Here is a 14,902-nt window from a genome sequence, read left to right on the forward strand (position 1 = left end):
CCAAGCTCATCGTCATGGAACCCGTCTGCCTCGACGCGCACCCGGAGGACATCGCCGGCGTTGATGTATATCCCGTCCGTCAGGGGCAACTCGAGGAGCTCGTGAGACAAGCAAGTTGCTTCCGATCCTGGAAGCCGGAATGTGCTCGCTCTTCTGGGTCGCTGGGGGCGGACGGAGATGGGTGTCGGGGAAGACATGCTAGATAGGGGGGCACTTACAAGGCGCGGGGGTCCGGCAGGTAAACAAGGGGGGCGTAGATGTCGCCAAAGAATCCGACAGTTACTGGGCGCGAGGGCGCGAGAACGAGGCCGAAGAGACTTACGTCGGACACCGTCCTCATCCGAGAACTTGACCTTGGCGAGAATGACCTCGGATCCAGAGGGACGGAAGACGCAGAGAATTTTTAGTCGTACTCCACCTAGTGCGAGACAGACTCACCGATCTTTGTACCACAGACATCGATCTCCGTGCCGCACCTTGCCCTGCCGTACCTCCGCGAGGGCGAAGACGCGTTTGCACAGGCCGACGCCGTGCAAGAAGCGTCTCACGTGGACCTCGTTGAGCGCATTGGTGATGGCTTGTTCTGGAGGTAGACGAATTGTGCCGGATGTACAGCTACTGTGTCCTGTCGGCTTCAGGTTAGACATGGTCGGTTGCAAAGGAAGGCGCGCGGACCTTGATCACGGAGAGCTGGAACGCAGAGGGCGGGACTCGGTGTTCTTCTCGACGCCCAGATGCTTTCCAAGTACGAGACGGGCTGGGACTCAGAGAGCACGAGGCGGTCTAGAGGGTGGGGAAGGCGCGAACTCGCTCGACGCGGAGTCCACCTCGCGCGCATGACGCAATCGAGCGCCTGCGATGACGCCCTTTCTGCCCTGCGCTTGGCGCTTGCTGACCAGCCTTGGACTCGAAGTAGGGCGCACCGCGGTCGACACAACGCCTCATCTACCGCGTACCTGCGCACCTCGACATGTCAAGACCTCGTCCAGCACACTCGCCTCCACGCCGTTGCGTCCCAGGGCGTACCGCGGTCGAGACAAGCGTCATCCCCAGCGTCCCGACGCCTGTCGACCCGTCGACCATCCACCATCGACGCTCCGCTCCTGCATGCCTCTTTGGCTGTCACGTCCGTGAGTGTCCGCCCTCCGCCCTCCGCCCTTCGCTGTGCTCTGTCAGCAAACGCGCACAGCTGCAGTCGATCGGCGGCCCTCAGCCAGAGATCGGCCGTCCGAAGCACCGTCCCCACACCCTCGACGCACTCCCCGCTGTCAGACATCATCCACGAACCCGTTAGCGGGCGTGTGCAAACCAAGCAGGATGCGTACCGCTACTATCAATGCCCGTCGTTGTCACCTGGCCCAGAGCGGGATGCAGACCAGAGCGTGCTTACGCCGACCACTCGTACGTGCTCATCTACCTTCTTATCCTCCAAGCCCATCTCCCACCCAAGACTTTCCCCTTCCACTCTCACACTGCCCGCAGCCCTTCGTTCTCCCGCGTCGATGCCCTGCCGATGTCCCCCTCCGCGCTGCCCACGTCCTGCCATAGGCCGCGTTTGCACAAAAACGCGCCAGACAGCGCCGTCGCCGTTCAATCATCCTTACCTTGGTCTCAGAACGCACCAGGCTGCCCGGTCTCAGTTGAATGTGACCCTGCCCGAGGTAGGTGCCCAACGTACCTCCACCAAGATCCCACGCTCACATCCCGTCCAAGCAGAGAATGTGCAACATACACTCGCGCTCGAGAGGGACCATTCGCTCTCGCAGGACCCGACGAACATCACTCGTACCGCCGTCCCGATCGGACGCCCGCCGTTCCATTACAGCTCCAACTCGCTTGCTTGTGCAGGGTACGCTCACCCGGCTTCCTCGCAGTCGGTACCAGCGCACTCGCAGTCTCACTCGGGCCTACGGCTGGACGCTCCCTGCGCTCACGACCACGCATCCGCACGGTGCCGAGACTTCCTCACAGGGCATCCCCTTGTCCGACAACGCCAGCTTTCACATACACCTGCCTTGTCCACCACGAGCTCCAGCACCGCCGGCGACGTGTCCGCGAGGGTGCCGCAGCCGCATGCGGACCTCCTCTACGTGGTGCGGGCCCGGCACACACAGGAGGAGCCGTCTCGTGCGCGTGCGCAGCCGCCGGTACGCGTCGTCGAGCGATGCGCGGACCTCGTCCAGCGCCGTCCACGCCGCGAAAGCCTCGGCGTATTGAGCAGCAGGCACCTGGCGATGGAGCCCCCGATGACCCGCCCGGAACAACGCCACGTGTTTTCGTATGCTCTCAGCTCTGCAGGGCCATTCGCACTCGCCGCGGTCCGCCGCCCACCTGCGCGACCACGCGCAAGACCACGCGTACTACCTACGCCCGAGGGAACAGCGGTCTCGTTTGGATGCGGGAACCGGCCGGGATCTTTCGCAGCCCTGCGGGTTGGTACCACCCGTCGTCGCACCACCAAGCCCAAGCTCACGCCAGCACGGACGGGAGCCATCGCCCGACGCAGGGCCGTGCCCGGGGCTGCAGCAGCCCCAGCCAACGCAGGCGACGACGCCGCCGCCGACGCCGCCGCGTCCGACGCACCAGTGGATAGAGCCGCCAGAGGTGCTCGTGTCGCACGGGCATGCGTCAGCGCATGTCGCCCGCGGGTTCACGCCCTGTGAGTGCCGGCGCCAATGATCACCATGACGAAAACGTCTGTCCACTGACCTCGCTCACTGACACAGGAACATGCCTACCCTGCGCGTGCCCTCACCTCGCCGGCTTTGGAATTGACCATGCCCGCTGGCCTCAGATGCCCCGTTCGCTTCGACCGGCCAATCCGCAGACCTCTTCGAATATTTGTCACCGCAGCGAGCTAGGCGTTCAACTCGACCGGACTTTGTCGCCCACGTCGCCGATCGTCGCCCTCCTCGGTACAATCATCGCACCAAGAACGCGCGTGGCCCATCGTCCCTCGGGCCTGACCATCGACATTACGATGCGTGGTGTCTCGTACGGCGCCTTCCGCATATAGGTACTATACAGTACCTCGGCATTCTCCGCCGCTGCGTCCGAGCCCCGACGCTCGGCCGCAGTCCCTCGTACCTCCAGTCGTTCTGTCTGCCCGGCCGCGGCCGTGGCCGACTGAGGTATGTATCTCAACACAGCACTGAGTCCAGATACTTATGTTCTGTGCCTAGATCCTCACTGCGTTATTACCACTGAATTGATGGTACCACCCGTGCCCGTCATGCCCCCGCGCCAACACCGAACAGACCACCTCCAATTGCTGTCCTATCTCGCTCGTTCGACTAGAGGACCATCCCTCGTTTTTCCCTCAACGCGTCGTGGCGCACAACTGATGGTACCGGCTGAGCCTCGCTATTCGACTAGAACACCCGACGCGCCGCGGCCGTGTGCGCGATTCTCAAGTTCGACCTCAACGCAGAATGCCATTAATTCGGACATCGTTCAACGTAAGGCCACTCCCTTGCGTCCGCCTACGTACGTGCACAGTGAGTGGTTCGCACAGGTATTCGCGTGGGCCCGCTAACACCACAGCACATGTCCCTTGCCGCCGCATGACTCGCATCGCGTTGAAATCCGAGCCGCCCGCCATGCGCGGTGCCGCTCGATGGCGCGGCGGAAGCATTGCAGTACTACTGTCCCTGGACTCCCCCCTACTCAATATATTTCTTCGCTGAAAATGTGTAGTGTGCTCTGGTACGAGTGCGGCTGGAGGAAACGCCACAACTGCATGCGGAAAATGGTTGTACTAGTCAGACGTGCACGCGCGAGGGCGTCGTCGCACAAACTCCTGGTCCCGAGGGTCTTGCGGATGAGGTGTGGGTACTTCAAGCTCGGGCTGCCGTCCGAACGCTCAACCCCGCCATCGGATACACACGATAAACGGAGCGGGTCCGGCATCAGTACTTCATGAAATCTCTCAAAATCTCTCAAAATCTCTCAAAATTTCTGTGGAGAGGCGTGAGACGTTATGAGACGTTTTGAGACATTCAGAATTTCTCTTACTTCCAATTTTTAGTGAGATGTCGTGTGAGAGATTTCAGACTGATCAGAAAAATCAGAAGTCCAAGATGGAGACAATTTTACCTTGTTCGGGATTCACGCACGCTTCACACACCAAATACGGAGGCAAACAGCTATATTTCTCTAGGTCTACCAGTACACATGTACACTAAATACTACGATATCGTACACTCCTCGTGCAGCTCAGCGCCGTGCGGTCACGCGCGCAGCCTGCGTGGCGCAGCATGGTGCTCGGAGAGCTTGACTCGCCCATCGGCGAGTGCGCACTCCACCACGATTCATACTTTCAATATGTGCGGTGACTGCTCACTGCTACAATAGGTTTCGTAGCTCTTGTACATACTATATTAGATATGTGCTCGTGCGACCACTCGTCGGACGACGGGGCGTCTACAGGACAGTGCGGTAGTCGGCGTGCTGCTGTGCTTATCTAAGTGGCGTTCCGGGATCACCTCCGGTAGAGGAGGTGGTTGAACTGCCCTCTCTCTCTCTCTCTCTCTCTCTTCGAGGCGCAGCGCACGCACCGGTTCGGGCGCAAGCCCCACCATCTCAATCACGTGGTTGTGCTCGGCCATGCCTCGCGGGCCATCGGTGCGTCTGCGCCTGCCCGATCTCGCCGCGCCGCACTGCACCGCTCGCTGACGACGCCCTCCAGATCAGCTCTGACGATCTGAGTATGCAGGCCTCGTCTCTGGTGGAGACTTGCTCGAGGGTATCACCAACGCAACCCGCAGGCTGCCTGCGCCCCCGCCTCAGTTTTTGCCTTGGTATATGCGCTCCCTGTCATCGCACAGGGGCCGAGACGCAGCGGATCAGTGATCACCTACCAGATCTGCGGAGTCCTTTCCGTAAGCACCTCTGTCCTCACCGCCTCACCGCTCCCTGACCACTGTCTGCAGCGCGTGCACGATCAAGGAATCATTCACCGCGACCTGAAGCCCGAGAACATTGTCCTGAAGGACCAGTACCCGCCGACTGGGGGCTGGCGAAGACGATGGGTTCCCAGACAATCCCCAAGGTGAGCATTTATCGCGAGCCAAGGATGCTCGTCGCTAACACGCGTCCAGACGTTCTGCGGAACCTCGCGCCGGAAGTGGCCGTTCACGACGCGTTCCCCACACAGGAAGAGTACTCGAATGTGGTCAACAGCTGGACGTGATCGTCTTTGCCGTGTGCGTCCGTCCGAGCGCCGCGATCGACCCAACGCCGGCCGCGCGCTGGTCAGTCCCTATCCTCAGGCACATGCAGGGCACCCCGTCCGACGCAGACCTACCGAGCACATCATCACCATTACCCGCCAGGTGCAGTGGATGCTTCTGTGCGAGTGGGACGTCAGCGAGCAGGGTGCGTGCCCGCTCTCTCTTCCTCGCCATGCGAGCTGACCTAGGTCCCGCACACATAGCCGAGACGTTCATCCGCGTGCCCCTCGCGTCTTCCCAGAGCGAGCGTATGTCGCTCACCAGCGCGCTGCTCGCGACCTCTGCGGAGCGCGAAGGCGCGCCCCAGCCGCTCCCCACGACCCCGCCCGTGCTCCACACCGCGTCGCTCCAGGCCCTCCCCTCCGCCCCCTCCATCGCGGACCGCGCGCACCTCGCCGCCCGCTTCCCGGCCGATGGGCCTGCGAAGACCGCCCAGGACGGCGTCGCTGCTCCGCATGGACGGCGAGCAGGCCGCGGCGGGCTCGTGCACGTCCCTCGACGGCCCGAGCCTCACCTTCGTCATGCACCCACCGTCGCCCGAGCGCGCGGTGACCCTGGTGCGCGACTCCCACACCAACGACGGGGTCAGGGACGGCTACGTGCTGTCGAGCCCGTGGTCCGCCCCGAGCGAGGGGAGCCGGCGCGGCAGGCTCCAGCGGCGTTCGAAGGTGCCGTCGCGGGCGGGCGCGGCAGGCGGGCGAGGAGTTCCCGGGGCCGTCGCAGGACATGCGTGCGTGGGGGGTGGAGGCTCTGGGTGGGGGCCGGTGGAGGAGCCCGAGCCTCACGCGATGAAGGAGGCTACCCCAGCGCGAGAAAACGGAACGCTCAAAGACGACACACCCGTCCGGAAGGCGGCGGAGAAGCGCAAGTCACTGCCTGAGGAGAGTGACGATCAAGGAGGTGGAGGAGCGGCGTCGCTGCTGCCGCAGACGCAGACGCGGGAGCAGGAGGACTCTGATCAAGGGGGGGTCACCGCATGTGGCGAAGCGGCTGGGGACGGAGCTGTCGATGTCTGTCGCGGAGGTGGAGGGCACGGAGTAGTCGCGTCGGTGACGCCCAAAAGTGCTCAATCTGTACATTGTTGTCGCGCTTTCGTGTCGATGCTTTCGGTGTTCTGTCTTGCCGTACGCTATCGAATGCACATAAGCATAAGTACATGTGCGAACGTTCTCCCAGATGCTCACAGGAGTACAATATTCGGACGTGCTTTGGCCTTAGTCAGAAGCGATGCACGGTCTAGTCCCAGTACTTCTTTGTGCTGAAGGCCGACGCGTGCGCAGAAGGAGAGGGTGGGGCGAACGAGGATCATACATGGCCTGTACTCCGTAGGCATTATCACGGGTACGGGTGCGGGTCATCCAACCCGTGCACACAAAAGGTGGACCCTCGGTAACACGTGGAGGTTTGTGCGGTCGACACCATGGCATTACACAGTAGTACAGTACAGCACCACATGCATATATGCACTGTCGACTTGCACGGCCGCGAGCTATCTTGTGCCAACTACAAACTCTGACGAGTCTACGCCCCACTCCTCCCGACGCGCAGGCCAGCAGGCCAGTCCGCGACCGTGTCGGTACCGGAGACCGCCCGGCGCGCACGAGCAGCGGCACGGCACATGGCTGCACCGCGCGTTCGCTACCGTTGTGGTGCATTCCGTCTACGCTGCGCTCTGGTGCCCCAAGCTGGAGGTGGGCCAGAGCGGGATCGGTCAAGGTTGCGGGCCTCACGTCGACGTCGACGCCCGTGTCCATACCCGGCACACGCTCGGAGGCTGTCGGGAGAAAGAGATCGCACGGCGTCAGTGACCGCAGGGCGAGAAAATAGAGCATACGTACCTGCAGTTCATAGCGCTCCACCCACCCGCTTCATCGCCCCAGAACCTCGCGGCAGGGCGTGCCTGCTGGCGTTTGTGACACGCGCGGCGAGCTGTGCCGCCCCCGTCGTTCAGGACCGTCCACTGGCGTGCGGAACGGTGGACGGGTATCGGGATCGAAGTCGACGAGCTTCGTCGCGAGTGAAGGTGACGAGCGACAGAAGTCGTCGAGGAGGACGTCACGATCGCGCGCGCGCAGGTCGTACATCAGCGCAACGCCCGCCGCCTCCGTGTGGTCGAGTACGCCCTCGCCGAGCAGCGTGAACGCGTCTTATAGCCCGTCCGCCGACTGCGAGGGGAGTCCATCTGGATCGTGTCGTGCGTTCTCTTGAGGTACTGCCAACTTGGACGGAGGTCGAGCATCACGGGCTGGCGTGGAGAGAGCTTGGAGAAGATGCGCGCGAGGGAAAGCCGCACGCCTTCGGAGTGCGCGAGGGGCAGATAGGTAGGGAAAGATGGACCTGGAGGCGTCGAAGTCGAGGATGAGTCTGAGAAGCCTTTTGCCATAAGCTCGCAAGGGATTTTGGCGAATAGCTTGTGGACACTGCGGTCAACATTCATCGGGCAACTTTCAGCAGGTAAGAGAGGCCGTTACTGGCGTGCAGGGCGTAAGACATTATGAGGGTGATCCCTCGGTGAGCACAGCGACACCTGCTAATGGTCTCAGGACTCACTCGAAACCGCCGAGGTGCTTGCGCTCGACCTCCTCCATGACCACCGATTCCCTGCGAGCCTTGCCGACGATCTTGGCGGGGACGTGGTGCTGCGCGCCGGCGAGTCGAACGAGCGTGCAGAGCGCGGCGAGGTCGTGTTCGCATGGACGGGCGGAACGCGCGCGAGAGCGGAGGACGGCGAGGCAAAGGAGGGCAAGCGGAGGGTGGGGACAAGACTGGCGCGGGGTGATGGGGACGCCGTGCCGCACCCGCGAGTAGGACGTGCCCACGTGAACGAACAGGGCCCGCGCGAGAGCGGAGGAGAGCAAGGTGGACGGGGGTCAAGCAGAGGTGGAGGGCACAAAACGGGGTGTACTCACCGGGATAGCGGTCGCCGTAACTCATCGCGCCTCCAACATCGATCTCATCTCCGAGTGGAGGACGCCCGGGTGGACGCCACCCACACGCCGTAGGTGTCCACCTGCAGGGATGCAGGCCGGGCGGGCAAAGCACGAGGGGAGTGCGGCACCGGGCACCGGGCACCCGCGATTGGGTGCCCAGGTGCGCGGCGGAGGGCGCGGCGGAGGGCGCGAAGTGGGGGAGGCGGATGGACGAGCTTCTTTACGTCCGGAAGGACGTCCTCGCATGTTGTGCGTGTCGTGAGCGCCGCCAGCACGGTGGGCGAGAAGATGGCTGGCACCAGGTGCCGCCGGACGCCTGAACGGAGTGTGAGGCGTGAAACGAGAGAGAGGGAAAGGGAGAGGGAGAGGAAAATGGTGTACAGGTACCGCCCGCGTTCCCGCTTCGAGGCGCATCTCCACTGGCGCCTATCCCTGGCGCCGCACTGGGTCATGCTCGCCAGCATCGTGTGGGTGACCGAGGGGTAGAACTCTGCAGAGTCGAACGCGAAGACGGACGCGCAGGGCCATCCCACACGCCCACGTTTGGCGAGTGTGGTGCACGAGCATGAGCCCAGCGTCGACCGTAGCCCTCTCCTTCGTCCCGCGGAACTGCCAGGCGAAGTTTGCGCACGCGGTCAGCGCATGCGTCTATTAACATGGGTAGGCTGTATTTTCTCTTCAGCTCGCTTACCGTTCACTCCCCGTCCTCCTCCCCACCCACATCCCCGCTCACATCCCGTCTCGCAAGATCCGGCGCTCAGGGAAGCTCCATCCCAATCAGCCTCACTATGCCGCCCTCGCCGACCGTCTCTGCCAAGGATTCACCCCACACTCCGGTACGCACAGACTTGAATCACCCAATGACGCGAACAACCGGCTGATGAGACACTCACACTTAGACCTCGGCGCATTTGTCCATTGAACAAACCTCAGACACGGCTCGTCTCCCTGAAGATACACCCTCCTCCGTGACGCTGCCAGTATGCCTGTTTTTCTCTTTTCGGAAGCTAAAATTGGCTCACACAGTTCGACCAGGCGAACACGTCCCTTGACAAAGTCTGCGTCCTGCTGAAGGATATTCTCGACGAATTCAAGAAGGTATCGTGTGATCGTTTCCACGTCCCTCTCGTACACTTACCATTCATCAGCGCCCACAAGCGGCAGAAGAAGGGATCAGAACGGAACATAACACCAGCGGGATTGAACCCGTGAGTATATCGTTCACTTTCTGCCAGAGAGAGGTTCATGGGTGGCGCAGACTCGTATCGGACCGTTGCTAGCAGCAGGAAATACACAACTGCCCGATATCAACGATGGTATGAAGGTACGTCCCGCATCTCACTCCGCTGCATCAAGTTATGCTGAACGTTCCGAATGATCGGTGCAGCAAACGTCTAACCAGTACAAGCAGCCGGAGATCGATGCGGCATGGAAAGAGACGAGAAAGACGGCGGAGAAGTACAGCGACGAGCTCGTCGACCAGTGGAACAAGGAGATCGACGGCCTCTTGACCTTTGTACGTGTCGACCTTCGTGCCTCGGCAGTGGCTCACCCGCAATCGCTCAGGACGGTCTGTTCTCCGCCGCTCTCACTGCGTTCAACACCATCGCCTTCGCCATGCTCCAGCCTCAATCGAACGATCAAACCAACGCGATCCTGACCCAGGTCTCTGCGCAGCTGAAGAGCTTTGCGCTCAATCCCTCCTTCGTCAACTCCACCGCCTTGGCGTTCGGGGACATCGTGCCGACCCCCTTTCGTCCCGAGACCTGGGTCGTGTGGGTGAATGCGCTCTGGTTCACTAGTCTCACCTTCAGCTTGTCGTCGGGGACGATCGGAATCATGGTGAAGCAATGGCTCAAAGAGTACAACACCGGGCTGTACGGGTTCTCCGCACCAATCACACGACGTCGAATCTACCGGCTCGAGAACCTCAACAAGGCGTACATCCCTTTCATCATCTCGCTTGTGCCACTTCTCCTTATCGTTGCCGTCATTCTGTTCTTCGCCGGCCTCCTCGTCCTCCTCTTCCACTCCGACGTCCACGTCTTTGCCGCCACTGCAACGCTCGTTGGGATGCTCCTGCTTTTCGTCATCGTCACAACGATCATTCCCTCGATGCATCCATCGATGTGTTACTTTTCGCCTCAGTCCAGGGCCTTCCATTCTCTCTGGAGTGTCGTTCTCAGTTTCTACTCGCTCATTTATTGTTCAATCATACCTGCCCTCCGCTCTTTTTCTCGCACCCTCTACCAGAGCGATTGGGGCTGCCTTGAAACTGCTACCGTTGGGCGCAGACAGACCTTCCACGACTTTGCATTATCGCTGAGGTTTCCAGAGCCCAACGCTGTATGGAAAGGCGACGAAGAGGCTGTTATCTCACAAAACGCAACCGATCTCGACGCACAGACGGTCCACTGGGCGTTGGTCAGCTCTCAAAACACGGGCATGGCGCACACGGCTGCGATATGCCTATCCGGCGACCCACAGGTTGCCAAGTCGTATCGGGACTGGACCTTCAAACGCCTCTCAGACCTCTACGGGTCTTGGCGACAATGGCCAGACTTCATGGTCAAGATGCTTACGATCCCCGTCTTGCACGGCCAATTCTCTGTCGAAATGCTAGAGAGTGGAGAAGACCAGAACGCCAACTCTCCAAGAACGCCTGCTTCATCTCAGTATAACGAGACTGCGGTCCAACTGCTCGTCAGCGTGCAAAGAACGGTCGAACCTGCGAGTGCAGACTCAGAATGGGAAACTCTGCGGGGCAACGACGCGTTCCAGATGATCCACGACGCTGGAACTTTGCAACTCGGTGCGTCTGCGACTTCACCTTCAACCCCGTCAACTTCAGGGCGCTCATCGTGACCGCAGCTGCCTTTGCGGCAGCCCACCGGATGCAAACACTCGTCAGCGACCGTAGCCTCCGACGCACAGACCCACCTTCTGAAGACGTCCTCACAGGGGAGTTCCAGTTCATGTACAGGCATATTGACTCCATCTGGCAACTCCTCGAGCACTCGGCGCCCAGGATCCGCGAGTGCGACGGCGTCGCTGCGATCCAGCCGTTCGTCGCGCACGCGTTCTCCTCCTTCGAAACGCTCCTCAACACGATCGACTGGTCGCTGCCTGTATTACTGGACGACACCTGCAACTGGCTCTGCGGGATCCTGATCGACATGCACCAACTCCACTCCCGTTCCCCAGACGGCATCCGCCATCTGGTCACACCGTCGCTCGTTGCGGCACTCGAGCACGCATTCCTACAGCTCGTTGGAACGGAGGATTGGCGTCACATGGAGCCGCAGGGTGGTTGGGTGGGCATGTGCAAAGATCGCCTCCTCGATCTCACGTCGAAGGTCCCGCCGTGCCGGGCCCCTCCACTGGACGCGTCGTCTTCCACCTGAGATCCTCAATCGGAGAAACAGAACGACCAAGCTGCGGAACCCGAGCTCGTATCCGTCATTCATTTGTGCGATTCCCGACGCTGACCCCGTCTCACAGCCCTGCGGATTCCCCCGTGGTGGACGCCGCTGCCACTCCACACGAAATGCCCGTGGCGCCCAACGCAGCTTCTGCCACTTTGTCAGCAGCACCCACGGATACACCGCGCGCACCTTAGCTTTTCGTCGTGCATGGGTTGAAGTGATGGCGTTTCGTGCGCAGGACTACCTGAGGACGTGAGGCGACTGGTCCCGGGCTTCATTCTTTCGCGCATGTCTGTATGGCGAGAACAGAGAATTTATTCAACGGAATGGCTTGTGATGGCAATCAGACGCGAAATCTAATCCTCCAGCTCCGCTTCCTCTCAAGTTAGAAATGCTGGTCCTGGTTGAAGTGAACGAGATTAAAATACGTCATCGAAGGATACGAGCAAACAACAAGTACGCGGTCCGGTCTGATTACATGTCAGCCATCGTCCGTTGTTTCGACGCCAGCGTTCCTCCACTGGCCAAGTCGCCATTCTGAAATCGGGCACTGGAACCAGAACCAGACATAAGCGGTTTTCCGTCGACAAGGGGAAGCAGGGAAGGCACTCACGGCAATGGCATACAGGGAACGGCGCATCTCACGAGCTTGTTGAACGCCCTCACGCGTCTTCGACGGACCAAGCTCATCGTCATGGAACCCGTCTGCCTCGACGCGCACCCGGAGGACATAGCCGGCGTCAATGTATATCCGGTCCGCCAGGGGTGAGCCGAGGGCTCGTGAGACGAGGTTGTTTCCGATCCCGGCAGCCAGAAATGTGCTCGCTCTTTCGGGTCACTGGGGGGACGAGCATGGGTTTCGGGGAAGACAGGACAGAGAGAGGAGCACGTACAAGGGGCAAGGTTCCGGAAGGCAGACAAGGGGAACGTAGATGTCGTCAAAGATGCGACAGTGACTACGCGCGAGTGAGCTTCGGGGCGCGAGAACAAGGCGGAATAGACGGACGTCGGACACCGTCCTCATCCGAGGACTTGATCTTGGTGAGGATGGCCTCGGATCCAAAGGGACGGAAGACGCAGAGAATTAGTAGTCATAGTGTGAGACAGACTCACCGATCTTTGTACCACAGATATCCATCTCAGAGCCGCACCTTGCCCTCCGCTACCCCCACGAGGTCGAAGACGCGTGTGCACAGACCGACGCCGTGCAAGACGCGTCTCGCGTGAACCTCGTTCAGCTGATTGGTGATAGCCTGTTCTGGAGGTATGTAGACGAACTGTGCCGGATCTACAGCTACTGCGTCCTGTCGGGTTCACGTTAGACATGTCGGGTGCAAAGGAAGAGGCACGGACCTTGATCACGGAGAGCTGGAACGTAGATGGCAGGACTCGATGTTCTTCTCGAAGCCCGGACGCGTGCAAGTACGAGACGGGCTGAGAGCGGCGAGGTGGTGTAGAGGGCGGGGAAGGCGGAGCTCGCTCGACGCGGAGTCGTCCTCCTCGCGTGCATGACGCAATCGAGCGCCTGCGGTAACGCCTCTTTCGCCCAGCGCTTGGCGCTTGCTGACCAGCCTTGGACTGAGTCCACCTCCGTCCAGCGCTCCTAACCGTAGCCGGAATTTACTCTGGTCCATGCCTTGTGCGTCGCCCCCAGACCATCTACTCGAGCCCGGCTGCAATCGACCTGCCGTACAAAGGGTATGCACAATAAGAGTCACTCGCGTAAGCCTCTCCCGCTGTATGTGTCGCTCATCTCGTCCCGGATAGGTACCCACCGACGGTGGAGGAAACACAGCCTGAGCTCGAGGCGCAGGTGGCGACCCAGCTCGTGTCCCAGGCGGAACACCCGGCCGACGACGACTGGCGGGGCGTGCCCCTCCCCTACACCTCCGCGAACCCACACTTCAAGCGCATCGCGCACGTACCGGCTCGGGCGCAAGCCCCGCCCCAACGACGTTGTGCTCCAAAAAGGCTCACGGGCGATCAGTGCGTTTGCGCCTGCTCCTGTGTGCACCTCCCCAGCTGACTGACGCGACCGCCCGCAGGCGGAACGCGCTGCTCGATCGAGTGGGACGGGGACCACTCTGCGCGGGCCGCGCCGCGATGCCTTCCCGTCCCTCCTCCACCTCCGTCCAGCGCCCCCACAACCTTGACTAGAATTTACCTTGATGCACATCTGGCGCGGCGCCCCCAGATCATCCATCCGACATCTGCTGCAATCCACCCGCCATGGAAAGGGTATGGGCGCACTGAACTATCCCTGACGTGTCACGGCGACGTCATCGCCAGACTCACCTCCCGCGTACGCCTCTGCCGCTGTATGCGCTCGCCTCTCGCTGATCTCGTCCGGATAGGTCCCCACCCACGACGGAGCAGACAGCGCCTCGAGACACAGGCGGCGACCCTGCTCGTGTCCCAGACCGAACACCGGCTAGACGACGACGACTTGCGGGCGTGCCCATCACTTGCAACACCGCGAACCGGAACATCAAGCGCTCCACTCTTCAAGGTGCAGCGCACGTACCGTTGGGCGAAGCCCGCCTCAATGCACGTGCTCGACACAGGCTCGCGGCCATCAGTGCGTCTGCGCCGCTCCCTCGTGCGCCGCCCGTCTGACCCACGCGCCCGCCCGCAGGCAGCACCCACTGCTCGATGGAGTGGGACAGGGACCACTCCGCACGACCGCGGTCAAGGTCACCGACTTTTCGATGAACAGCACGTTCGCGATGGATTCCCTGGCGCCGCACCGCACGCTCGCTGACGACGCCCTCCAGATCAGCTCTGACGAGCTGAGTATGCAGGTCCGTGATGGAACTCGTCTCTGGCGGGAGACTTGCTCAAGTGTATCACCAACACGAACGCAGCTGCGTGCGCCTCCGCCTCGTTTGCTGCCTTGGTATATGCGCTGACTGTCGTCACAGCGGACGCGGATCACGTACCAGATCTGGGACGCCCTTCGGTAAGCACCTCCCACCTTACCGCCTCATTGCCCTCTGATCACGGTCTGCAGCACGTGCACGATCAAAGGATCGTACACTGTGACCTGGAGCCGGAGAATATTCTCCTGACGGACCCAGCCCAACGTGAAGATTCCGATTTTGGGCTAGCGAAGGCCAGACAATCTTCAAGGGGAGCATCTATCGCGAGCCGGCGTTCCTCGTCGCCAACACACGCAGCCAGAAGTTCTGCGCACCCCAATATACCTCGCGCCTGAGGTGGCCGTGCACGACGCGTTCCCCGCACCGGACGGGTACTCGAACGTCGTCGACAGCTAGCGTGATCGTCTTTGTGTCCGTTCGGGCGCCGCGATCGATGC

General features: G+C 61.3%; 5 protein-coding genes across 5 annotated transcripts; 2 read left to right on the forward strand and 3 right to left on the reverse strand.

Moving 5' to 3' along the window:
• Positions 1–41: 41 nt before the first annotated feature.
• On the reverse strand, positions 42–647 carry BXZ73DRAFT_83667 (uncharacterized protein; the record flags this gene model as incomplete). The annotated part of the gene is made up of 5 exons (XM_048023937.1): positions 42–198; positions 219–282; positions 323–418; positions 439–442; positions 492–647. Coding segments are annotated over 5 exons (477 nt in total), but the record flags the coding sequence as incomplete, so codon positions are not given.
• A 3,958-nt stretch (positions 648–4,605) lies between these two features.
• Positions 4,606–6,272, forward strand: BXZ73DRAFT_109117 (uncharacterized protein; the record flags this gene model as incomplete). The annotated part of the gene is made up of 9 exons (XM_048017259.1): positions 4,606–4,623; positions 4,688–4,706; positions 4,789–4,880; positions 4,932–5,050; positions 5,100–5,204; positions 5,300–5,376; positions 5,435–5,673; positions 5,702–6,099; positions 6,167–6,272. 9 exons carry the CDS (start codon positions 4,606–4,608, stop codon positions 6,270–6,272), a joined length of 1,173 nt encoding a protein of 390 aa, XP_047870846.1.
• An 827-nt stretch (positions 6,273–7,099) lies between these two features.
• Positions 7,100–8,625, reverse strand: BXZ73DRAFT_109118 (uncharacterized protein; the record flags this gene model as incomplete). Its single annotated transcript, XM_048017260.1, has 4 exons — positions 7,100–7,377; positions 7,452–7,651; positions 7,782–7,870; positions 8,221–8,625. The coding sequence occupies 4 exons, from the start codon at positions 8,623–8,625 to the stop codon at positions 7,100–7,102; spliced, it is 972 nt and encodes a 323-aa protein (XP_047870847.1).
• Positions 8,626–9,563: 938 nt separating this feature from the next.
• Positions 9,564–10,345, forward strand: BXZ73DRAFT_18521 (uncharacterized protein; the record flags this gene model as incomplete). Its single annotated transcript, XM_048017567.1, has 2 exons — positions 9,564–9,677; positions 9,728–10,345. Coding segments are annotated over 2 exons (732 nt in total), but the record flags the coding sequence as incomplete, so codon positions are not given.
• Positions 10,346–12,067: 1,722 nt separating this feature from the next.
• On the reverse strand, positions 12,068–13,220 carry BXZ73DRAFT_93826 (polymerase III polypeptide H; the record flags this gene model as incomplete). The annotated part of the gene is made up of 7 exons (XM_048026705.1): positions 12,068–12,136; positions 12,200–12,413; positions 12,480–12,542; positions 12,589–12,638; positions 12,738–12,890; positions 12,940–12,954; positions 13,155–13,220. 7 exons carry the CDS (start codon positions 13,218–13,220, stop codon positions 12,068–12,070), a joined length of 630 nt encoding a protein of 209 aa, XP_047870849.1.
• Between the last annotated feature and the right edge of the window lie 1,682 nt (positions 13,221–14,902).

This window comes from Epithele typhae, assembly GCF_022376455.1.
Source record: "Epithele typhae strain CBS 203.58 chromosome Unknown BXZ73scaffold_213, whole genome shotgun sequence".
NCBI classification, from domain to species: Eukaryota; Fungi; Basidiomycota; class Agaricomycetes; order Polyporales; family Epitheliaceae; genus Epithele; species Epithele typhae.